The sequence below is a fragment of the Castanea sativa genome, chromosome 2 (assembly GCF_040712315.1).
Source record: "Castanea sativa cultivar Marrone di Chiusa Pesio chromosome 2, ASM4071231v1".
NCBI classification, from domain to species: Eukaryota; Viridiplantae; Streptophyta; class Magnoliopsida; order Fagales; family Fagaceae; genus Castanea; species Castanea sativa.
Window position 1 is genome coordinate 25,664,334 of NC_134014.1, and position 24,860 is coordinate 25,689,193.

The 24,860-nt window shown below is 37.8% G+C and overlaps 1 protein-coding gene across 2 annotated transcripts; it reads right to left on the bottom strand.

Annotated features, from left to right (window-relative positions):
• Positions 1-15,934: 15,934 nt before the first annotated feature.
• LOC142624151 (high mobility group B protein 15) lies at positions 15,935-24,272 on the bottom strand. Of its 2 annotated transcripts, none has more exons than XM_075797669.1 (7): positions 23,850-24,272; positions 23,274-23,566; positions 20,939-21,017; positions 18,286-18,445; positions 18,080-18,202; positions 16,781-17,157; positions 15,935-16,678 (listed from the first exon to the last, which is right to left on the bottom strand). In XM_075797669.1, exons 2-7 carry the CDS (start codon positions 23,486-23,488, stop codon positions 16,217-16,219), a joined length of 1,416 nt encoding a protein of 471 aa, XP_075653784.1. In that variant the 5' UTR covers positions 23,489-23,566; positions 23,850-24,272; the 3' UTR covers positions 15,935-16,216. The 2 variants fall into 2 exon arrangements, with proteins under 2 accessions (XP_075653784.1, XP_075653783.1); XM_075797668.1 differs by having other exon boundaries at positions 16,781-17,160.
• Between the last annotated feature and the right edge of the window lie 588 nt (positions 24,273-24,860).

Here is a 24,860-nt window from a genome sequence, read left to right on the forward strand (position 1 = left end):
GGGGATCATATAAGTCCCTGAGAAAGGCAGTCCAAAGGCAAGTAAACATTGTTCATATCAAACACCCAATAGCAAAACATCATCGTATTGGGAATAACGACAATGTTTTCTCCAAGTGAGATGTGAAGGGGATCAAGCAGCCACATGATGACCCCTTGTCATTATACTAACCATTGAAGGGTACAACACCCGAAGAGTGCTGGTGGATAATGGAAGCTCAGCAGATGTAATGTACATACGGCTTTCTAGCAAATGAAGTTGGATCCAAAATGACATAGACCTTTAGATCCCCGCTGGTCAGTTTCAATGGAAACCGTGTTCATCCAAAGGGCATCATTTCATTGCAGATTACAGCAGGGACTTACCCCACTCAGGTGACGAGGATGGTAGAATTTTTTATTATTGATTTCTTATCATCTTATAATGTGATTCTTGGATGGCCAACCCTTAATCGCCTTGAGGCTGCAACTTCCACACACTACTTGAAAGTAAAACTCTTGACCCCTCACAGGATTGGAGAAATCACTAGAGATCAACTTTTAGCTAGGGAATGTTACCAAGTAGTCCTAGCATCTAGAGAAAATCCTACTTGGATGGTAGAGAAGGAACCACCCAAGCCCATGGAGGAAGCGGAAAACATCGAGCTAGTGGAAGGAGACCCATCCAAAACCACCAAGGTAGGAAAAGAGCTCCAACAGTCCTTGAAGGATGAGCTGGTGAAGTTTTTGAAAAAGAACTTGGATGTCTTTGCATGGAGCCATGAAGATATGCCAGGGATTGACAGACAAGTAATAGAGCATAGTCTCAATGTCGACCCAACAAAGAGGTCCATTCAACAAAGAGACGAGTATTGCTCTAAAGTGGAATAAAGTAGTTATCAAAGAAGTGGAAAAGCTTTTAGTTGGTGGATTCATTCGAGAAGTCTATTATCCCAAATGGCTTGCCAATGTTGTCATGGTAAAAAAGTCCAACAGAAAATGGAGAATGTGTGTGGATTTCACCGACTTAAACAATGCATGCCCCAAAGACAGCTTTCTCTTTCCTAGAATTGACCAGCTCGTTGATTTGACAGCTGGTCATGAACTACTAACCTTCATAGATGCTTGTTCAGGTTATAACCATATCCTAATGAAGAAAGAAGATCAGGAGAAAACTACATTCGTCACTAGCCAGGGCCTATATTGCTATAGAGTCATGTCGTTCAGACTGAAGAACGTAGGTGCCACCTACCAAAGATTGGCAAACCAGATGTTCAACAAGAATATGGAGGTCTATGTGGACGATATGCTCGTAAAAATCAAGGAAGCCAAAACCCACCTTGAAGACCTCCAAGAGACGTTCGATACTTTGAGAAGATATAAAATTAAGCTCAACCTTGCAAAGTGTGTTTTTTAGGTCTAATTAGGAAAATTCCTAGGTTTCATGATATCTCAGCGAGGAATTGAAGCAAATCTAAAGAAGATCAGAGCCATACTTGCCATGACTTCTCCCAAAATAGTCAAGAAAGTGCAAAGGCTGACAAGGTGAGTGGTAGCATTAAACAGGTTTGTCACGAAGGCCATTGACAAGTGCCTCCCCTTCTTTAAAGCTCTTAAGCAAGATTTTCATTGGATGGACGAGTGCGAGGCAGCCTTTGAGAACCTCAAGGAGCATCTGGCCAAGCCCCCATTACTAGCCCATCAGTGGAAGGAGGAGATCTATTTTTGTACCTAGTTGTATCACAAAAAGCCATTAGTTCAGCATTAATCTGTGAAGAATCCAAGATACAACGACCCGTGTATTACACCAGTCAAGCTTTCCAAGGTGCCGAAGCAAAGTACCCACTCACAGAGAAGATGGCCTTCTCATTAATTGTGGCTTCAAGGAAGCTTCATCCATACTTCCAAGCCCATGCCATCATGGTTATGACGGATCAACCAATCCGAAAAGTTATGACCTGTTAGGACATATGTGTTTCACTTGTTTAGAACATATGTCATTCATTATTTATGTAATTGGCTAATCCTTTGTCAAAACGCACTTTACTTGTAATTGGGTAGATTTAGGATGAGGTTAATGCTTCAAGAAACAAGGTTTCAAGATCAAGTGTTAAAGCCATGCAAGTCTGTCCAAGAAACAAGTTTAGAAGTGCTCTTCATTAAAGCTTGACAGCTAGCTCGACAGCTGCATCTATCGAGCTTTAAGAAGCTGGTCTAGCCCCGAGGCTCGACGGCTTCTCGACAGCACCTCAACACCTGTAGCTGTCGAGATTTAAGAAAAACATATTCCTAGTTCTATTTTGATTCTAATCCATGGATGTGTCTTTGGGCCTTCTTTTCTCCTAACCCTAGACATATAAAAGGATTATTTTAAGGGCCGTCAAAGTGTGGCAAGTTGCACAAGCATTGAGAAATCCTTGTTCATGCAAATTGTGACTTGAGACAAAGTTATTGCCCTAGTTCATCTCTCTTGTGAAGAAGTTGCGGTGTCTTTGCACCGTAGGGTTTTGTAACCAAGCATCTTCTTGATCTTCATCGTGTGGATGAATTGAAGAACTTTGCAGCCAACATCTTCTTCTCTAGTTGGTGATTGAAGTCACGTACTGGGATCCGTGCAATTGGTTAGTCATGTATTGGGATTTGTGCATCAAAGGGTGGCGTTCATATATTGAAGAGTTCCGAGGTTCTGAAGTGGTAGAAGGTTTCTACTGTGAGTTCATCTAAGAGGATTGTAGAGTCCAGGGACAAAGGTTTTGTACTAGATCTAAAACTTCTCTTTACTATAGTGGATTGCTTTTCGGGAAGGTTTCCCCCTAAGTTTTTTACTGTAAAAGTGGTTGGTTTCATTAGTTTTCCTAGGTCAACTAACACCGTCCGCGTTGCGAAAGCGTGTCCAGGCTATACCAAGAGTGCATGCATCCCCCCACTGCGCGGCTACTGAGACCATCCACCCCCCGCCACTGGGCACGGGTAGGTGTGGCCTCGAGGATAAGTGGCACTAGAGATTGCTTTCACAGCGCACATGATCATCACCTTAGGCTTGCTCTGCGTGGCAATGGGTGAAACTAACACCGTCCGCCTTGCAAGAGCGCGCCGCAGCTATACCACCCACACGTGAAATGCCAACCTGGGTCCACCCCGGCGATGCATTAAGGGACCACCTCGCGCCGTGGAGCACGCGGGGATGGGACCTTGGAGCTCGTCATAAGCATGCCTACCCGTGGCCTTGCTCAATAGGGGTTGCCCCTGTGCATCGCCGAATACCTCTTCCCCCCTAAAGAGCGCTTAGGGAAAAATCAGCTCTGGCACGAGGAAACATTGATTTGTTGAGGAGGAATAATGGGTCTTTTTTGGAGCAATTCTTGGAGTCTTGCCCTGATTTTTTGCACACATGCTAAGAAAAATACAAGCTTCAAACTGTCAAAATTTGGAGTCCAGATTCGACATATTTTATTTTTTATGATTTTCGGAAGCCGAAAAATAGGAAAAATCATAAAAAATCAAGGAACGCTCGGAACGCCGAGCCGCTTGCTGGAAAGCTCCTCTAAAATCATGGAATGAATTTAGGGACAATAAAATGGGAAAAGGCACGGGCCAATTTTGCCGGAGTGCGGGACGATGCGGGGCGATGCGGCGCGGCGTGCACCCGGGCATGCCCCTGGGATGCCCACTGCCTGCCCAGTGCACGCAGCCCCCATGGGCATGCTGCCAAGGCCAGGGCATGCAGCAGGCAAGGCCAAGGCAGCCCCCCATGGGCATGCTGCCAAGGCCAGGGCGTGCAGCAGGCAAGGCCAAGGCAGCCCCCCATGGGCAGGCAGCCAAGGCCAGGGCGTGCAGCAGGCAAGGCCAAGGCAGCCCCCCATGGGCACGCTGCCAAGGCCAGGGCGTGCAGCAGGCAAGGCCAAGGCAGCCCCCCATGGGCACGCAGCCAAGGCATGGGCACGCAGCAGCCAAGGCCAAGGCACGCATGCATGCAGCAGCCAAGGCCAAGGCACGCAGCCAAGGCCTTGGCATGCTTGCGTGGGCAGGCAGCAGGGCCATAGCATGCACGCGTGTGTGCCTAGGGGGGCAGTGGCAGCACGGCGTGGGCGCGCGGGCATGCCCCGTGGGTGGGATGCCAAGGCCGTGGCATGCACTTAGTTTTGACATGATATTGATGTTTATTTTTTTTAACAAGTTTTATGCATAATAAATCTAATTAACAACTTGAATTTTAAAACTTATTAATTCTATCAACCGGGGTCTAAATTTTCCAACAAGTGGTATCAGAGCGGGTACACTCTGATTGGATTTATTTCCTGAGTGTGATCCTTGACCCTCGTTGTCATGGAAAATTTTGGAGAGTTATTAAAAGTCTTGAGCTTTTTAACTCAATTTCAGGAGAATTTTGATTCTTCTATGTCCTTTAGTAAACATACTAGGACATGTGCCTTTTCATCTTCACGTCCAAAGACTCATGCTGTGTGAGTGAGAAAGGAGCCTAAGACTTAATTGTCTTTTTTGTTTGTTCTCTGCTTTAATTCTTTCTATATAAAGTAGGAATCTCTTTGCTTGATTTCTTATCTGCTTTTGGAATCATGCTTTCATGCATTTGCACCCTTCTATCATGCTTTCATGCATCTAGATCTTTCTATCATGCTTTCATGCATATGCATCTTTCTTCATGCTTTCATGTTGTTTTTCTATTTTTGTCTGGTTGTTTAGTTTTTATTTTGTTTTATTTTCAAAATAAAAATTTGAAAAATCCGAAAAATAAAAAAATAGTGTGTTTGTGTACATCGGTTCTTGTGAACCTTAAAATGGCCATTGAAATAGAGTTTTCTAAACTTTGTATCTCTTGTAGCTTAGATGAGCATCTTTATGCACAACTAAGCAAGTGAGCTTTGTGGCTCTTTGTTTGTGATGAGTAAGGTTAAGTGAACTTTTGAACTTAACACTCGTATCACTCTTTTTGATGGGTAGGACTAGAAAATCCTAAGAGAAAGGCATAAATAACCATCTCACCACTGTTAACCGCCAATCATAATATGACATCTGTATGCTTCGGAATAGCAAAAGTGCAATGTCAATGACATCTGTATGCTTCGGCATAATAAAAGTGCAATGTCAAAAGTTAAACATAATTGGGTATTTCTTTTCTCTCTTTTACATACCCATGCATGATTTGCTTAATAAAAAGAAAATATGCAAAGAAAATAAAAGCAAAAAGATCAAAAATGCTTTAAAAATGATTGCAAGCGTGTTTTTTAGGAGATGTGGGAGTTATAGGATGTACCTCAAAGGTGATAGTCCCCATCAAACAGTTATGATTGTGTGTGAGTTAAAGTGATTTTCTCATATCTCAAATCGTCATAACATAGAGACACTTATGCAATCTTGCGATGTTTTCACACACAACACGCAATATTCTTTCCTACTTTTGATACATGTGCAGGTACAATGTGATTTGGCCATCACAAGGTTTACATGCGTTGATGTATGCTCACTAAACTGTCTTGACTTGTTTTTGAAACATAAAATCGGTTAGACTTGTTTAGTGTGTGTGTGTGTGTGTGTGTGTGTGTGTGTGTGTGTGTGTGTGTGTTTTGGATCAAATTACATGACATTTTTCTTGGTGAGAGATGTTTTTGAGAGGTTAAAATGTTGGTTGGATCATTGGCTGAGTTGCATGTTTGATTGCATTCATATCTATGTTTTTCTTCTCTTTGAAAAATTGGTTTTAAGCCATCTCGATACCTCTCGATACCTGGCTTATCTGTCGAGTTCTTCTGTTGCATCTTATCGCAATCTCGACACCTCTCGATAGCTAGGTGGATCGATCGAGAAAGTTTCTGTCCCCTCGACAACTTCTCGATAGCTGTTCAATCCATCAAGGTATGCTTGATAGCTCCTCGATCCATCGAGATCCTCTGCATGCATTTTTTTTACATGTTTTGCATGTTTCTTTTATCTTGTCATCCATAGCATCTTGTTTCATTACATTCATGCATTTTTATGGATTCTTTGTGCCCCTTTAATCATTTTTTATCATCTTTATGTTTCTCGAGTGAAGCTTTATAGCTTCCTGTATCCTCTGTCAATCGTGACAAAAAGGGGGAGAAATTGGAGAATTTGTGATTTCTTTTTAAGATTCTATAAGTTAGGGGGAGAAATACCTGCCCTTGTAAGGGGGAGTGTTTACCTCCTTGTTGTTATAGGAGCTACTTTTAGCTTCTTGTTCTTGTACCTTAGGTCTTGTGACCATGTTTATATACATTGTGTTTATCTTTGATATATATGTGATGGTGTATGTTTTCTTCACCTACCTCTACATGTGTTATTTCTTTTCTCTCTTTATGCACATGTTTCTTTAATTTGTATACAATCTATTATTTCTGTTTCACACTAAAATGCCTTGATGAGTTTTGTTTAAAGTGTTTCAGAAATACAGGTTGTCAAAGTCTACTTGTCATAAACTCTCTTCTTGCAAAAATTTTCAAGAGTTTGTGTTAGGATAGATTTTATTATATTCAACATGTGAATATGAGCTGAGTGATTTATGACTTCTCTCATTTGTTCATTTGTTGGTTGTGGTTTTGTCACGGATTACCAAAGGGGGAGATTGTTAGGACATATGTGTTTCACTTGTTTAGAACATATGTCATTCATTATTTATGTAATTGGCTAATCCTTTGTCAAAATGCACTTTACTTGTAATTGGGTAGATTTAGGATGAGGTTAATGCTTCAAGAAACAAAGTTTCAAGATTAAGTGTTAAAGTCATGCAAGTCTGTCCAAGAAACAAGTTTAGAAGTGCTCTTCATTAAAGCTCGACAGCTGCATCTATCAAGCTTTAAGAAGCTCGTCTAGCCCCGAGGCACGACAGCTTCTCGACAACACCTTGACACCTGTAGCTGTCGAGATTTAAGAAAAATAGATTCCTAGTTCTGTTTTGATTCTAATCCATTGATGTGTCTTTGGGCCTTTTTTTCTCCTAACCCTAGACATATAAAAGAATTATTTTAAGAGTCGTCAAAGAGTGGGAAGTTGCACAAGCATTGAGAAATCCTTGTTCATGCAAATTGTGACTTGAGATGAAGTTCTTGCCCTAGTTCATCTCTCTTGTGAAGAAGTTGCTGTGTCTTTACACCGTAGGGTTTTGTAACCAAGCATCTTCTTGATCTTCATCGTGTGGATGAATTGAAGAACTTTGCAGCCAACATCTTCTTCTCTAGTTAGTGATTGAAGTCGCGTACTGGGATCTATGCAATTGGTTAGTCACGTATTGGGATTTTTGCATCAAAGGGTGGCGTTCATATATTGAAGAGTTCAGAGGTTCTGAAGCGGTAGAAGGTTTCTGCTGTGAGTTCATCTACGGGGATTGTAGAGTCTAGGAACAAAGGTTTTGTACTAGATCTGAAACTTTTCTTTACTATAGTGGATTGCTTTTCGGGAAGGTTTTCCCCCAGGTTTTTTACTGTGAAACTGGTTGGTTTCATTGGTTTTCCTGGGTCATCATATCTTGTCTTATTTATTTTTCCGCTGCACTTAGTTTTGATATGATATTGATGTTTATTTGTTTTAACAAGTTTTATGCATAATAAATCTAATTAACAACTTGGATTTTAAAACTTGTTAATTCTATCAACCGGGGTCTAAATTTCCCAACATGACCAATCCAAACGCTACAGGTTGCAAGGTTCAATGGAATGTCGAGCTAAGTCAGTTTGATATTGAGTACAAGCCAAGAGCAACAATCAAAACTCAAGCTTTAGCGGATTTTATTGCATAATTCACTCTTCTAGATCCTAATTAGGAAGCAGAGTATTGGACGATTTGCACAAATGGCTCGTCTGTTGTAGGGCTTAGAGGCGTCGGTATCATTATGACGTCACCCGAGAAGGACGTCCTTAAGCATGGGGTTCAACTCCAGTTTCCAGCAACAAACAACGAGGCATAGTATGAAGCAGTCCTTGCTAGCCTGAGAATTGCAAAAGCCCTAGGGATCAAGAATTTGAGATTGAAGACTGATTCTAAGCTGATTGTTGGGAAAATAACCAATGAATATGAAGCAAAGGAAAAGAGAATGAAGAGATACCTCAAGCTGATGACTCAAGTCATTGACGAATTTGATGACGTCAAATTCAAGAAAATCCCAAAGGAAAAAAACTTAGCTGTTGACGAGGTCGCTAAATTGGCATCAACTGAAGATGCCTTAGCAACGACAAAATTGCTCATGGAAGTCCAGAAAACCCCCAGTATCGACGAACTACAAACCCTTTCAGTCTAGCAACCAAACACCTAGATGGACCCGATCCTGTCTTACATCAGAGAAGGCCAACTCCCATCTAACTCATGAGAAGCAAAGAAAGTCAGAGTTAGAGCAGCAAGATTTACTATTTTCAATGGTGAACTTTACAAGAGAGGATTCTCAATGCCATACCTGAAATGTCGGACTCCTGAAGAAGCAACGTATGTGTTGCGAGAAATACATGAAGGTGTATATGGTAACCATTCCGGACCTCGATCTTTGATGGAAAAGATGATTAGGGCAGGCTACTTTTGGCTAACTATGCAAAAAGACGTAGTTGAACTTGTCAAGAAATGTGATAATTGTCAGGGGTTTGGAAATGTGTAGCATATACCTGGGGAATTATTGATGAGCATCTCCTCACTGTTGCCATTTTCCACATGAGGGATTGACCTCGTCAGTCCACTTCCTCGGGGGAAGAAGCAAGTGAAGTTTCAGCTCGTTTCCATTGATTACTTTACCAAATATGTCGAAGCAGAGCCACTAGCAGTAAGCATAGAAGGCAAGATATAGAGCTTCATTTGGAAGAACATTGTCTGTAGGTTTGGAACCCCTAAGATGATCATCTCTGATAATGGTCGGCAGTTTGATAGCCAAAAATTCAGGGAATTTTGTGTAGAGCTGGGGATACAGAACCACTATTCGTCACCTGGGCACCCACAAGCTAATGGGTAGACAGAAGTTACAAATCGTACTTTCCTTAAGCTCATCAAAGCAAGACTTGAGGGTGTAGACACCCTAATTTACAACTTGCATTTAACCAACCAGTAGATCTTCAGATTTGTGATACAAAACAAATCTTGATGCTCTAATGATCATAATGGTATGTCACGGGTTTTGATCGGACCACCTAATCAAAAGTTATCATACAAAAAATTTTCAAATGATTATGGCTCACCTACATGATGGGCCCAATCACGTCTTATCTTAAACACTTAATTTTGATTGGTTCCAACAAGAATTAATTTAAAATTAATTAAGTGTGAATTTTGATTGGATTTCATTTATTTATTATTACTTTTAATAAAAAAATGTTTTTCTTTATGGCATCTTATCTACTCTTTTGAAAAACAATTTGGAGAGAGAAAAATATGATCCATGAAAAAAAAATGCTAAAAAATAAAAAACGTTATTATCTTTAGCAGAAACTTGAATCACATTTTTGGCCTGGAAAATGTTGAAATTTGATTTTATCTATTTCTGGAAAAGTTGTAGAGAATTGAATTTTCTTTCAGAAAAAACCAATTTTGAGTCAATTGAAATTTTGAGTAGAAAGTTAGAGCCAAAATACGAAACAGGTGCAGAAGATAACACAAATTCAGCATCATCTTCAACTTTCTTTCAAAATTTTCAAATGAGGATCAACACCCAATTTGATCAATCTTATCTAATGGGCTTATTCCCTCCCTTAGCTTCAGAAGAAAGCTTTTGAAAAACAAGTTGGATAGGAAAACATATACATTCTTTGGAAAATTTCAAAAAAACAGAAAAACACTAAAAAAACGTTACTATTTTCAGTGGCTACTTAAATCGAGTTTTGCCTGGAAAATGTTGAAATTTGATTTTATCTATTTCTGGAAAAGTTGTAGAGAATTGAATTTTCTTTCAGAAAAAACCAATTTTGAGTCAATTGAAATTTTGAGTAGAAAGTTAGAGCCAAAATACGAAACAGGTGCAGAAGATAACACAAGTTAAGCATCATCTTCAACTTCCTTTCAAAATTTCAAATGGGGATCAACACCAAATCCATTCCAGCTTATTTAAACAAGTTTATCTCCTCCCTTAGCTTCAGAAGAAAGCTAATAACTTAGCTTTAAAATCTAAGCCATCCCTTTCCCTATAAATAGAGAAGACCTCTTCCATTTTCTGGACCCTGAATTCCCTTTGGAGAGCTAGTGAGAAAGCAGAAAAGAAAAACTGTTGTGCAACCATTGTTCTTACTTTGGTTGTAGCTGATTACTTCCTTGATTTCTCCCTAGCCCTTTAAGTGATTACTTCCCCCTTTTAATTTATGCTCTATGCTAGTAAGTAGTTAATTATGTTCTTAACTTTCCACACATGCTTGAATAAATGCTTAACAAGTCATTATTTGTTTCTTTCATGATATTCTTGGATGAACATGCCTATATGTCTCATTGATATTCCTTTTATATGCTTAGATGAACACTTTTAGGCTAAAGCACAACTTTCCCTTGAATGCTTAGATGAACATGTCTAGGTAGTTGTTTTACTTTTTTAAAATGCTTGAACGAACATGTCTAAGTATTTTGATTTTCTCTAGATGAACATGTCTAAGGGATTTCCCTTTATTTTTTTTCATAATTGCTTGGATGATCAAATATGCTTAAATGTTTATTATTTATTTTTTCTCTTTGCAATTATGTTGATGACAAATAACATGACAACTTTGTTTTTTTTTTTTTTCTTCACATGCTTATATGAACATGTCTAGGCTACGAATTCTTTGTTTACATTGGTTTCTTGGATGAACATGCCATTACCTTCATGCTTTCTTTATGTCAAATTCCCCTAACACATATTTGCTTACAATTCTTGCAAATTAACATGTTTGTATGACATATTGTTTGTATTTTTTTGACATGACATGATATTGGCCACCTTAACCTAGGAGACCGGTTTTACCAGGCGAGATGGGTGCTTAATCCCTTCCCATCTTGTAAATTAGCCTCCGAACCAAGATCAAGGGTTCTAGACTATGCTATTGTATATGTAATTTCACATTTTTTAGAATGTAACTAGGAAATAAAGCAATGTAATTTATTTTTCTTAGATTGTATCTAGGACAAAAAGCATTGTAAATTTTTGTTACAAAATTGATGTAAATTGTCATATATTAACAGAAGCATTTTTTATATTGAAGGTTTTCTTTTCTTCTCTTTTTTTTCATTTAAATTAAATAAGTGGCGACTCCATGTAAAACCCTCGATCTAGGGGGGAGTACATTTTACAGTGAATTCGACATTTTGAGCATCACGATCCCACCCATTCAAGCGGGTTAGGCCCAGTTTGAGAAGAAGTTGGCGGGCCGAGGTCGTGGTTGCTCATAGAGGGGGGCAAAGGGTGCATGGCCTAAAAAGTTATCTGGGGTGTTATGGGCCTACAGGACAACAACAAGAACACCAACAGGAAAAACTCCATTCAAATTGGCCTTCGGCACTGAAGCAGTTATTCCCGCCGAAGTAGGAGTATCCAGTCTTAGGCAAGCTCATTATGACAAAGGTACAAACAATGACGAGCAGAGACTCAACTTGGATTGTTTGGCTGAAGTCATAGATGAGGCAACCCAAAGAATGGCCTGGTATCAACAAAAAATGCAAAAGTACCACAATTAGAGGGTGAAGCTTAGAAGGTTTAAACCCGACGACATGGTGCTGCGAAAAGTCTCACAAGCTAACAAAGATTCGACTCAAGGAAAGGTAGGGCATTCTTGGGAGGGTCCATATAAGGTCGTCTGTTACTCCAGAAGAGGAAGCTATTACCTAAAGGACTTGGACGACAAGCCACTACCACATCCCTAGAACGTGGAACATCTCAAGAAGTACTATCAATGAGAAATACCCTGGTTTAATAAGCTTTGTCTGTGAGAGCACTTCGCCTGATGATGCATCAGATAAGCGAGATTTCATTGTTCTTTCTTTAAGTATTTCTTTTCATTCAAGTATTTTGATTAAGTTATTTTCAGTTATTTCCTTGTAATCCCCTCGTATATGAGGATGCATGAAATAATAAGGCTCTTGAACCTGTCCCTTTTTCAGTAAGTTTGACAAAGTTTCAAGACTAAGATCAAAGACGAAAAGGAAATACGCGAGACCAAGTGATGAGTTCAAATCACAAATGTGGTAATAACTCTAACGACGAGTTAAAATCACAAATTATGATAAAAACTCAAATGACGAGTGATGAGTTCAAATCACAAACGTGGTAAGAACTCGAGTGGCAAAATATGGTAAAAACTCGAATGACAAGTTTAAATCACAAACGTGGTAATAACTCTACCAACGAGTAAAAATCACAAATTATGATAAAAACTCAAATGACGAGTTTAATAATAAAAAAATGTGGTAATAACTCTAATGACGAGCTAAAATCACAAATTATGATAAAAACTCAAATGACGAGTTAAAATCATAAACTTGGTAATAACTCTAACGGCGAGTTAAAATCACAAAATATGGTAAAAACTCGAATGACGAGTTCAAATCACAAACATGGTAATAACTCAAACGACGAGTTAAAGATCACAAATTATAATAAAAACTCAAATGACGAGTTAAAATCATAAGCATGATAATAACTCCGACAACGAGTTAAAATCAAAGAAAATGAAGAAAACTCAAATAACGAGTTAAAATCATAAGCATGATAATAACTCTGACAATGATTTAAAATCGTAGAAAATGATGAAAACTCAAATGATGAGTTAAAATCAAAAGCATGGAAATAACTCTTATGACGAGTTAAAATCACAGAAAATGATGATAACTCAAATGATGAGTTAAAATCATAAGTAAGCTAACTTCAAAGTTCAAACCATAACAAGCCTAAATGAGTGCATTGTTCATAAAAACAAAAGCCTTAAAATAGGAGGCACTCATTGTTTTTAAGTTAAAGAAAAATGAGGCTACTTAAAAAATTCTTTCAAGGAGCACTGACAACCACCTCAACGTGGCCCACGTCCATACGATTCTCATCTGTGACTCCACCTACGGCAGTATCACCCATAACAGTACCATCTCCTTCAACAAAATCAGTAGCTTCAGCAACAGTTTCATCTTCCTTCTCATTGGTCTCGTTGACAAGGATCTCAATATCAATAGCTTCAAAGTCCGAGTTTGCAAAGTTCGCAACTTGGCTATGGTGCTTTATCATCCACCTACGAAGAAGCTCAAAGCCCTTGAAGTATTGTACGAACTGAAGATCAGAGAAGCGGTCAGATTCAAGAAACTTGGCTATCACCTTCTTACGTTCCTCATTAGTCTTCAGAAGGACAGCTTGAACTTCTTCATCCTTTTGAATGACTAGCTTCTTCTCAACCTTCAATGCGTCCTTAAGTTCCTTCACCTTCTCCTTGGCCTTTATCGATTGGTCCATATCCTCGATCAGATCCTTCCTCAACTTCAAGCTCTCGGCCTCAATTGAATCAACCTTGGAATTGACCACCACTACCTTCTCTTCACTATTCAGGTAATCCATCTTCAAGTGCAGGCATTCACCAAGAACCTGAAAAAATGGAGGAAGGGTTAGAACTTTTAATAGGTGTAAATACTTAATGAGCAATAAAGAGTAGCTAAGTAAAATACCTACACCAGTTTATGAATGTGACGGCTGACTAGTTCATGAGAAGGAATGGACGAGAGACCTCTAAGCTCGTCGTCGGTGATGACATTGTGAGCTCGTCCAAGGGCTGTGGTAGGATCTTCCCAAACACTCTTGCCAACCTTACCCTTCCCTTTGGAGTGTGTGGTTGGAGGAGTGAAGGTCATCATCCTGAGGGAAGGTGTGGGAGAAGATGGGATGCCAAAAAGAGACAACAGGGTAGGAGTTTCTTCTTTCCCTTCATCAAGCTTACATTTCTTCAATCCAGGAGCAAGCTGAGACAAAGGCTCGTTCTTCAAGCTCTTCACTTGAGTGTATTTGTCTTTGCTATACCTAGTAGCCATTTTTGCAAGATAGAAGGTTAGAAAGATGAGATCCTATAAAGAGAGAGGAAATAAGAAAGAATGGTGAAGTTAAACCTGCTTTTCTCTTCCTAGGAAATATTCTTTAAAACAAATGCAGAAGGTTCAGGTCCAAGACAACACTTGTATAAGCAACGAGGATCCACTAGATCGTCGAAATCGTCTATTGTGAGGGCAAACTCGAGGGCAGCTTGAACTCGTCCTTGATAACACTCTTCCAATATAGGACGATCAAAAATTGCAAAACAAGTTATCAAGGGAAAATCAAAAGAACAGTAAAGTTAAAATAGCTAGTTTAGCGAAGAGGTAGAGAGACGCACCAAGAGAGGGAATTTCCCATTTTCGTAGCAACCACGAGACCTCACCCCACAGGTCATCAGTCATGGTTTCCCATCCAGATCCAGAAATGAAAAAATATCGTGACTTCCAGTCACGAAAGGAAGTAGGAAAGCTATGGACAATCCTAGACTTCCTATTCCAAGGCAAGAGTTCAAAATATCCATAGTGGGTAGAAGCTTTCAAACGATACAAGTGAAGAAATTCATTTAAGGTTATCATGTCCCATCATGGATAGATACCCAAATCGACATACAGCCAATGATCGTCCTTCATGCGTTAGGGACGAGCTGTCCAGGTGCAACATTGAGAGCAGAAAGAAATTGCATAATAAAAGGATGGATAGGGAAACAAAGGCCACACGAAAAGGTAGTTTTGTAAAAACTCACCTCACCATGAGCAAAGGAACATGCTTTTTCATTAGAACGAGGTAACCTTGTAACAACCCCTTCAGGGAATTGGAACCTTTTTCGGATAATTTCAAATGTCTCAGCTCTAAAAGGCAAGACTTGGAGAAAGTATGGAAAGGGATTGAGGACGAAGAAGAAGAAGATTTTGAAGAAGAGGACGGTTTTGAAGACGACGAGGGTTTTGACACTACGATTTCCAAACCCTTATCAATAGACTCACCACTTGATGACAGAACAGTTTCTAGCTCACTAGACCTAACGTCACTATCTCTATATACTCTACAGCAGTCATCTCCAGACAATGAGCAATCAAAGAATGTCGAATCAAAGGAAAAGGCTAGTCAAGACGAGCAAAAGCCCTACAATCTCGAGGTACAAACAAACCAACTTGGGGACGGTGCCCACCAATATCATTTGTTTTTTTTTTTTCATAAAAACTTTTTTTAAATAGATTATTAACCATTACCCTAAGGGCATTTGTTAGCATTTTTTCATTGGTGATGATTAGAGGCGTTAGTGATTCACTTCTGTCAAGTCATTGAATAACATAAATTCTCTATACTATTTTTTGTATTCAACTTAATGTTCTACTAATTACAACTTGTTATGCATTTATTTTTTTTAATTTTTAATTTGGCTATTTTATAAGAAAAATTAAGTAAATATATTGGAAGTTAACATTGGTGGAACACAAAAAGTTGTATTGAAAATTTGTATTCGCATCAGGCCTGTAACAGAAAAATATAATGAAAAAAATAATAAAATAAATGTTGGGAGTGAGGAGAAAAACGGTGGTGGGATCCTAGAGAAAACTTGAATAGGAAAGTGTTGGGCTTTTTTCTTTTTTTCTTTTAATAAAAGGCAAAGAAAAAAAAAAGATATTAGAGTTGCAATAGTTTATTTTGTAAGGATGTGCGGTTACTTTATTATGACCTATTTTGTATATATGTTACGTGCTTTATTTCAACATTTGTTTTGATAAATAAAAAATAATACAAGGAATTTATGCCAACAAGGTTTCCAAGGCTTTTGAGTTACTTCCTATCAACACAGTAAGAACAATCTAATTGGGTTTCACACCCCCCGCCCCCCCCCCAAAAAAAAAAAAAGAAAAGAAAAGAAAAAGAGAGAACAATTTAATTGGGACCTATAACACAGAATGTAAGCTCATGCTACGAGTCAGAAATTTTCAGTTGCTACAAAACTGCCTTATGTTGGCCAAAACCTCTATTGTTATCCCGAGGAAACATGTAACAATTTGCAACAGCTTGCAGAATTTACAAATCAAAGGAGCGAATACTACTTAAATAAAAAGTGAGCAATTGTATCTAATTGCCTCTACAAATAAGTAAAAGCGAGAATGGAAAATATTTAAACCTACTTATAGAAGACTTTAATTTGCTTCACTAGGTACTAGTATTTAGTCTCAGATAATGATCACCTAAGATTTCTTTTTCGCCCTAATGGATACCAAAAGTGACCCCTACTTCGTGTTGAAAAATTTTAATGTTCGTCGCCAGAAACCGGTTCTTTTATAGTCTCAGATTCAGTGTTGCCTAATATTTCTTCACTCTCATCTCCAACCTCAGCCTTGTCATCTCCAGCATCATCTTCCCTCTTCTGCAGCTCAAAATCCTTCTCAGCTGAAGTCTCCATACCCACATTACTAGACTCGGCACCTACTCCCACTTCTAAAGATGCTTCAATATCTGAATCCTTCTCTGCAGTTTTATCATCTTCAAATTCACTTTTACCAGAACTCTCATGATCAGGTGTCAGATGAGACTCTTCTCCTTCATTTTCTTCAATCTTTGCATCTGCTTCCATATTTACATCTTGTCCGGGAAGCCGCTGTTGAAGTGGTACTGCATCACTGATGACTTGACCTGACCTCAATCTCTCCCTATAATCCTCCATCTCTATTCTGTATCTTTCTTTATCTTTAACAGCTTTCTCCTGATAAACCTGAGTTCACAGATTTCGATGCATGCTTGGATAAGTACTTAAAAATTGGAATTAAAATAGAAAATAAGACTCATAAAAGATGAAGTTATAAATTGTCGTTACTGCTTTTTCCGACTCTTTCAACTTGTTCCACAGTTCACCAATCATTCTACTGATCTCTCTGTCCTTCCCTGGATGGAGCGGTTTCAGTCTTGCATGCTGCTCAGCAAAGAAGAAATTATATCCACTTCTGTTAGGTTTTGGATGAGCTGGATCTCTCCGTTTTATCTCATGTTTCTTCCTGCGGCGGCGACGATGGATGCCTGGTACAGTAGGGTTGTTATTTTTGCTGGCAAAGACACTATAGTTGCGTGGTATTTGCTGTAAGTCATTCTGTGGAGCCTGATAAAGTACACCTTTTAGCTTCTCCGAACCTATCATGACGGTAACTAGGTATCCACTTTCAAATTTCCCATCAATGACCCCAGTCACTGGAGACCCTACTGGTCATGCACAAGAGATGGAAAAAAAAGGCTTATCAACAATAATTTATTTGGCTAATCAAAAAAATGTTGAGAGACTAAGAAATGTTATCAAGAAAAAGATACAAATTTTTTTCACAGAATAAATATTTATTGATAGTCAATTCCAACTACCACATACAGATAAATAAATTACAAAGACCATGTATCATTGACCTATTTATTAAGAATTATCACAAAACAAGTGAAAGATACACAATTATTCTTATAAGACGCTAGAGAGGAACTGCCATAATAATATGAAAATTGTTTCTTATCTTACAATATCTAATCGCTAACAGATTATAATATAATCAAAGCAATCATAAACTCCATTGGACAATACCACAGAGGCTTGGTCCTGCAGAAAAGTTAAAAGGGGGGGGGGGACCTGGAAAAACATATTGAATTCCTAGCTACATCAAAATTATCCCTGAGACTTCCACCAAAAGTAACTATGCAGTATAAATTATACAATAATAATAGTCACTGGTGAAAGTAACTATGCAGTATAAATTATATAGTAGTTCTTCCAGTGACGAGATGTGTAACAGAATAATTTTGGGCATAAACAAACATGAAGAATGGAAGTATTCATTGAGGATATGCAGCACTCACTGAGTGACGCAGATGCAACCAAAGGAAAACACATACTTATCCACAACCTTTTCACTCTTATTCAAGCAGTATACAAAACTTTTCCAAAAAGCCAAGACACCAGGTTTTGGAAATTATTTGCCAAAGAAATATAAAGCAAATACTCTCCCAAAAAAAGGGCAAGACAGCAGGTTTTGGAAATGACAAAAATTTCACAGCTTATACTAGAGGGGTGTAAAGCAATCTATCCTCACTTTTTCCTCACAAATTTTAGGAAATGAAAAGAATATAAAAAGGCAAGGACCTCCAGGAAATTGTGCAGTATTTATCCTTTGTTGCTGGAAAAATGCTTGCATTTCTGGTGTTGGCTGCAGAGTTTCTGTTCTTTGAACTGCAACTGGCGTCATGGATGGGCTCATCATAGAATCTGATAAAGATTTTTTTATTATAAAACAGCATCAAATGATAATTTTTTTATACAAAAAAAAGGTGATTGTTGTATGAACGCACCAGAAGACCGGACCCATCCCCGGGCCTTAAAGAAGTATATTTGTTCATAGTGGTGAAGCAATGAAGCATAGTACTTTCGCAACACAAAAGAAGCATTTGTAGCTGTGGAAGGAAAGTTGAAAACGGCAGTCACTTCTTTCCACCTTCGCTCTCTAATAATCTGCAAACTCCATTTGTCAAATTCTTAGTAACTACAAGACTAATTCATCCTCCAAAAACATTAAGAAAAACTATCGTTACTTGTTACTATGAAATTCACCTTTCTAACATGATAAAGTTGCAGGCTTGACTATCTGTATGTGATGTAAAATAACACCAAGGAACTTAATTCCAAAAAGAACAGGGAAAACATTAGCACTAAGACTTGGGTTATATTTTATAGCCACATAGGCAGATTCAATACGTACTTGTTATCAAGCAAAAAAATAGCAGGAAAGCAATTAATCTGCAGATTCAACCAAGCCCAACAAAGGAGATGAAAATTCTAAAAAACAGCTTGTGGACTAGTCTACACACTAATGGACAGTTTTCTTCCAGAAGCTTATTTTGAAATGGAAAATACCCTAATATCTTTATGTATGACATTATTCACTAGTAATTTATGTTGCAATTTTGGTACAGCTACAGAAACCCTTCAATGTGGTGATGCTAGATGCATTGTTACTCCAGAATAAAGGTCAACATATGTTCATGATAATAAAACTGCATCTTTCAGAAAGTGAACATGTAAGTCTATTCCCAGGAACCCCACTGCAGATTTGATTGACAGGTTTCGCAAGAGCCTACTCACACTAACAGATTGTCTTCGACCCATGTGCTACCATCTTACCTCTAGTGTGTGTTTGGGACTACCTTATAAGTTAGTCTTTTGCTTTTTAGTTTATGTATACAACTTTTTAAAACTTCACTTTTTCTTATTTTTTCAAAGTACAAGTATACTTTAGCAAACTTTCAGCAAAAAGCTAAATTAGTTGTTCTCAAACGGACCAGTCTTTGAGCCTTGCAACTCTAACATAAACTTGCTAGAAAACTCAAGGCTACAGCTTATCATGACCACTAGCCAAGTTGAGCCACCAATTCTCACTATCCACACTCTTGATCCATAACTACCATATTGCCACCAAGATTCCGCTGAAAGCCGCCTTGCTTGCTTAATGCCGCCAAAATCCATGCCGTTCAACTCAAAGTGCATCTCAAAGAGTGTGTACTTTAGAGACTAGACCGCAAGGTTTGGCCTTGTGGTCAAGTGAAATGATGGGTTAAGACCTAAAGGCTTGCATCCATAGCGCTTGACTTGACCCAAAAAAAAAAAAAAAGCTCAAATATTCTTTTCTTTTAAAAATCAACAATTGGGAGAGGGAGGATATGATCCCCGAGGTATCAGTTGAACTATGAGATTCTTGGCAACGACAGCCCAAATATCCTAACACTCAATCCAACCCATTGATAGGGAAAAAAAAAAAAAAAAACCCTTCAATTTGGCCTCGACCCAAGAAAAAAAATATTATCTTCCCCGAACCAAGCCAAACACACATGACTAATTTTGATTATTTTATCATCAAGCAAAAACTAGCAACTCTTATGAAAGCCATCCAAGGCCTAACTCAAGAAACTGCAAGGAAAAATGCCCAATTAGACATTATAATGGATTTTATCCAAAAACTCCCCAAAAGTTTCAAAGTTAAGCTTCGCCCATGAGAGGCAATAATATTGAGGCACCGAAACTTTATGCTAAAACGGAAGTGACAAATGCCACCATACCGATTACTACTCAATACATGATTTTTCAAATTCATTAAAACTTCATGTGCTAATGATCTTGCTACAATGCTAGCAGAGCTAAAAGAACAAAAATGCGGAGTTTGATAAGCAACTTCAAATTCTTGAATGAAGTATGGTAAACTTAATACAACCTATTGAGGTCACACAAGATATAAATATTGAGTCTTTGCCTATGCTAGTGATCAACCCTCCATGGTGGACAAAGTGGAAAACCATGATACATTGTTTTCCGCAAATCAAGAAAAGACTATATCATTTGCCACATTGACTCCACCAATTTGAATTTGTGATTCCAGGTGAATTTAATTCGGGGGACCAAAAACCATTTTTGTTTTTAGTATAGCCTAATGTGCGTCAAGAGTTGATGCAAGTGTCAAGTGCCAAAGTTCTAATTCTAAAACACTTCAAACCTTTGAGGTTGAGCTTTCCCAAACAAGGGATAATAATGCTAGGAGCAAAATCAAAATTATTTCAGATTTCATTTCTTAATTTTGAAATAAATTTCTTCTTGAATTTTGAATTTAGTCTGCAACGCTCACGATTATAGGGATGATTTATGGAACACAGGCTTGATGTAATCCTTGAAGCCTATAAAAAAGAGGCTATTAGGAAGGTTTGAGGCACTGCATTTTGAATAAAAATTCTGATTAGAGATATTTTGCTAAGCTTGGAGGTGATTCCAGGTAACTTTTGGTCAAGCCTAGGGTTTTCTTTCAATTTTCCTTTTCTTCCTTATTTTTTGCAAACCCATTCTTCATTACATACATGATGGTATTGAACCTTCAGAAAATTGATTCACTCATGGAATGGTTCAAATCAAATTTATTACAAAACAAACTCAGCTATTGGTTGTAAACTGTTTCATCTTTACCTTTTCAATACCCCCACGTGAAGTTACCTCCACAAAAAGCCGATGCAGGTCTAGCTCTTTACCTCCAATGATGGGGATCCTACAATTAAAATTTGCAAAAAAAAAAAAAAAAAAAAAAAGAATATCAATGATGGAACAAAAAATGTTTTGGATGAATAGGATAATTTTATTGAAACAAAGAACCAGTTAAATTACAAAATATGTGCACCAACTAGCTCAAAAACCACATAAAAGATAAGCCAGGTTCAAGGAGAACAAATTCACATTATTGGCAGCATGAAGCATTTAATACCACAGGCAACTCTTGGCTTGTTGACATTCCACAAGCATGCCAACACCTACCAACAAAGGTACTAGTTTATAAGGACACGCAAGATAGTGTGTACATTCAATATATCCCTCAAAGAAGTGTTGTTCTAAGTGCCCAAAACAAATGCAGCTCCAAGCATTTTTACGTGACAACACCTACATGAACAGAAATGAGAGAGGCACGCATAAAGCATAGGAAGAGTTGAAGACAAAAGCTTCAACCTAATGAAGTATGCTTCAGATGCATTGTAGAGCTTGTTTCCTAAATATTTCAACTTTTTGAGTAATTAGTCACTATAGAACCAACCAACTATTTTGGGGTAACAGACCATGGAAGATTGCTTGCATCTCCCTAAACCCAAACCATTATGAAACCATTTTCTTAGTGATCCTCACTTAGAAATGATCCAACTGTGGATCACTTAATGCAAAAAGAACTGTGAGACATCCAAATGAAGGTTACTGCAGTTAGACAGCCCTTAATATTTGTATAACAAGAAGTAATGTGATCAAATGACATTTTACCAATTTCAAAAACCTGGATTGTTCATATTAGGTAGGTCATAATCATATAGTCAACATAACTTTTTGATCAATACAGAATGCTTGGTGACTATATATCAATACATATTTCTCAGGTGGGATCTAACAACTCTCAAAAAAAAATCTTTTCAAGGATAAACAACAGAATTTAATGATCTATCAACCCTATCAACTCTCAATTTAATGATAAATTATGTGTATTACAATAAATATAAGGAAGATTTTATGAGCGTAAATACTTAGTCCCACATAACAGCCATTAGAACCTCACTGTCATCTTGTCTTCATAGTTTACCAATGAATAAAATCGGTCTTTAAACTGTGAATCAACTTTTATGATATGCATGCTGCACCTAAAAACCAACCCACAAAAGAGAGAGAATAAAAATTTAGCAGCATACAAAGGTTTGAGTTAATTTAGGCACAATAAGAAGTTGTTATTAACTATCCTACTCCAAAACCAATTCACAGAGAAGAGCAATACATAAATAGATGAGCCCATGTGTGATTGATAATATTCTTTAACAAAATCTTAGATGAACAATTGTCTTGCACTTCACATTTAGAAGCATGGATGCACGATACACACTACAGAAAAATGTCCACTAAGAGGAAGTAATGCAAATAACAAGATAGGAAACCAGAGGTACTCATTCCCTGTTAAACCCAAATGAACTGCAAAACTATTCCATATAAAAGCCAACTAACAGAATGAAAAGGAGGAACCATCACTACATTGAAATAATTAACTACGATTAAGATATAATGCTGTTTAAGTCAATGTAAACTAACTTCAGCAAAAAAAAATAGAACTTATAACTTAAAAAAATAATTATAAAAAAGAAACACACACACACACATACAAGGTAAATTCAAACAGTTTGTTGTCTAGTGATAGTCAATTTTAGGACAGTTTCCATCTCCAACAGGGCCTTCAACTATGTTCTGATAAGTTAACATGAAAGAACAAACTTCTAACCCATGATCTGCAGGATTTTCTTGTCCAATCACCAATTTATTGCAATTAATATATCACAACATTAATGCAATGATTCTGGCCGTTGTCTCTAAAGCAGCAACGCTAAGTTCATGATCAGAAAATCATTCTACAGCATTTCTGCTTAACATAGTCAGGGCCTGAACCTAAATATTGAAAACTAGACCAAAAAAATGTCAATTACGGTTGAGCAAGACACATGAAGAACTAGCTACGGCAAATCCTGGAGTTAGAAATGATCACAGCATGCTAGTAGCTTACTCAAAGAATTGAAAAAACCGAGCTAAAGGAATTTATTTTTAAGAAAAATGGCAAATGTTTAGGCAATAAACACAACTATATTACAATATAAAGGTAATAGAGAGTTAAAAAAAAAAAAAAAAAACCATGAATCACTACGTTGGTTCATTATACTTCTGCTTCTACAAGAAATAATTTGATAATCCTGTTTTTATGTCAAGACAAAACGATAGAGAGATTTCTTACATGAACTTTGTCCCCATAGAAGCATGGAGCTTCTCCAAAGTAGACATGAAGAGACTAGGATTGATTGCAACATCGTCATATTTTGCAAGAGATGCAGGGTAAGGATGGTAGTTAGGGGATGTTTCTTTCATAGGTGATGACCTCTTACTCGGGTAATAAGGGGATGTTTCTTTCATAAGTGATTGCCTCTTACTGCCACAAGAAGCTGATGCCATTCTCAACTCCTTCACACCACCCCGACCTTTCTAAAGCCTATTCAACCATAAATCACAGTACTATTTACTTTTCCTCCACTGCATAACAAACATTATTATAAGTGAGGGAAAAAAAAAATAAACAGAAAAAGAAGGAACCACTTTGAAAATCAAGAAACAGCCAGAACTTGCAGGTAGAACTAACAGCATGCAAAAGGGAAAATATGCAATCAGAGAAACCCATAAAGGATATTGCCAAAAACTCTAGTTCATGCAGAATCCAAAAAGACAGAAAAGCCAAAAGAGTGTGTTGAAACAGAGAACCACAGAAAGATAAGGGAGTGGGATAATTTAATAAATAAATAAAAACCATTAAAGTCACCATGCAGATTGCAGCTGAGGAGTGAAACAAGGAGGCAGGCAGACACCACACCACGTTTGATGAGAAACGCAACAACCTCAGCTGATGAAATAACTCCCAGTACCAAGGGAGAGATTCAAAGCCCAAGAAAAGGCAATAGTACAGCAAAGCTGTCATAGCCATGAATTCTATCAGAGTACCAAGGATGTTACAGGAAAAACCCATCAAAGCTCAGGCCTTTTCAAGCCAGAGGCTAAAAAGGAGACACTCTTTTAAGCTATGGCAATAAAGACCGAAACACAAAAGTCCTCTCTCAATCTGTCTCTCTTTCTGCCAGCGTCTACAGGCCTATATAAGCTACCACCTTGTCTGACATTCCAAAGATATTATGATATCTAATAGGCAGTACTTAACAATTGTACACATATGATTTAAAAAAGATTTCTCAATTCTCATTTCATATTCTCTTGTCAAAAAGTCCTCCACCGCTAGACACCCTTTTCTTTCTTCTTTCCCTATTACCTGACACTGTTTCAGGGCTAAAAAGATTTAATAGAAGATACCAATGCCATGACAATGAGTTGGGGTTTGTGGAAGACAGTCATAGTAGTGTTCCTATCAATCAAGAAAATATTACCCCCACGTAAGGTTCAATACCAACATCTGCTTTCCCTTAGGACGCCCCACCAGTCCTACAAATCTTGAATTTTCAACAAATCACTTTCTTTCATGAAATATTGTTCCCAATAATAATAATAATAATAATTAAAATTGAATATTGCCCACTATAGAAATCATGGAATACAGCACTGTTCTTTATTTTATTTCTTTTTTCAATGTATTTATGCAAGAGATAATTAAGAAAATACAATAAATAATACGTATGCCAATATAAAAAAGCAAACCCAGATGCAGAAAATGACAGGCGAGTATTTAAAATAAGCCAAACAAATAAATAAAATATATTAAAAAAAAACTTACCAACAATGATAGAGATTTGATTATGCTTGTAAAATGAAATGAAATTAAGGA

Excerpts from the sequence above, each read along its gene's own strand:
- LOC142624151 (XM_075797668.1), bottom strand. The coding sequence starts at position 23,488 with ATGGCATCAGCTTCTTGTGGCAGTAAGAGGCAATCACTTATGAAAGAA. Across the intron at positions 21,018-23,273 it reads TCTATGGGGACAAAGTTCAT|GATCCCCATCATTGGAGGTA; the intron begins GTAAGAAATCTC and ends TTTTAATTGTAG. Across the intron at positions 18,446-20,938 it reads CACGTGGGGGTATTGAAAAG|ATTATTAGAGAGCGAAGGTG; the intron begins GTAAAGATGAAA and ends TGGAGTTTGCAG.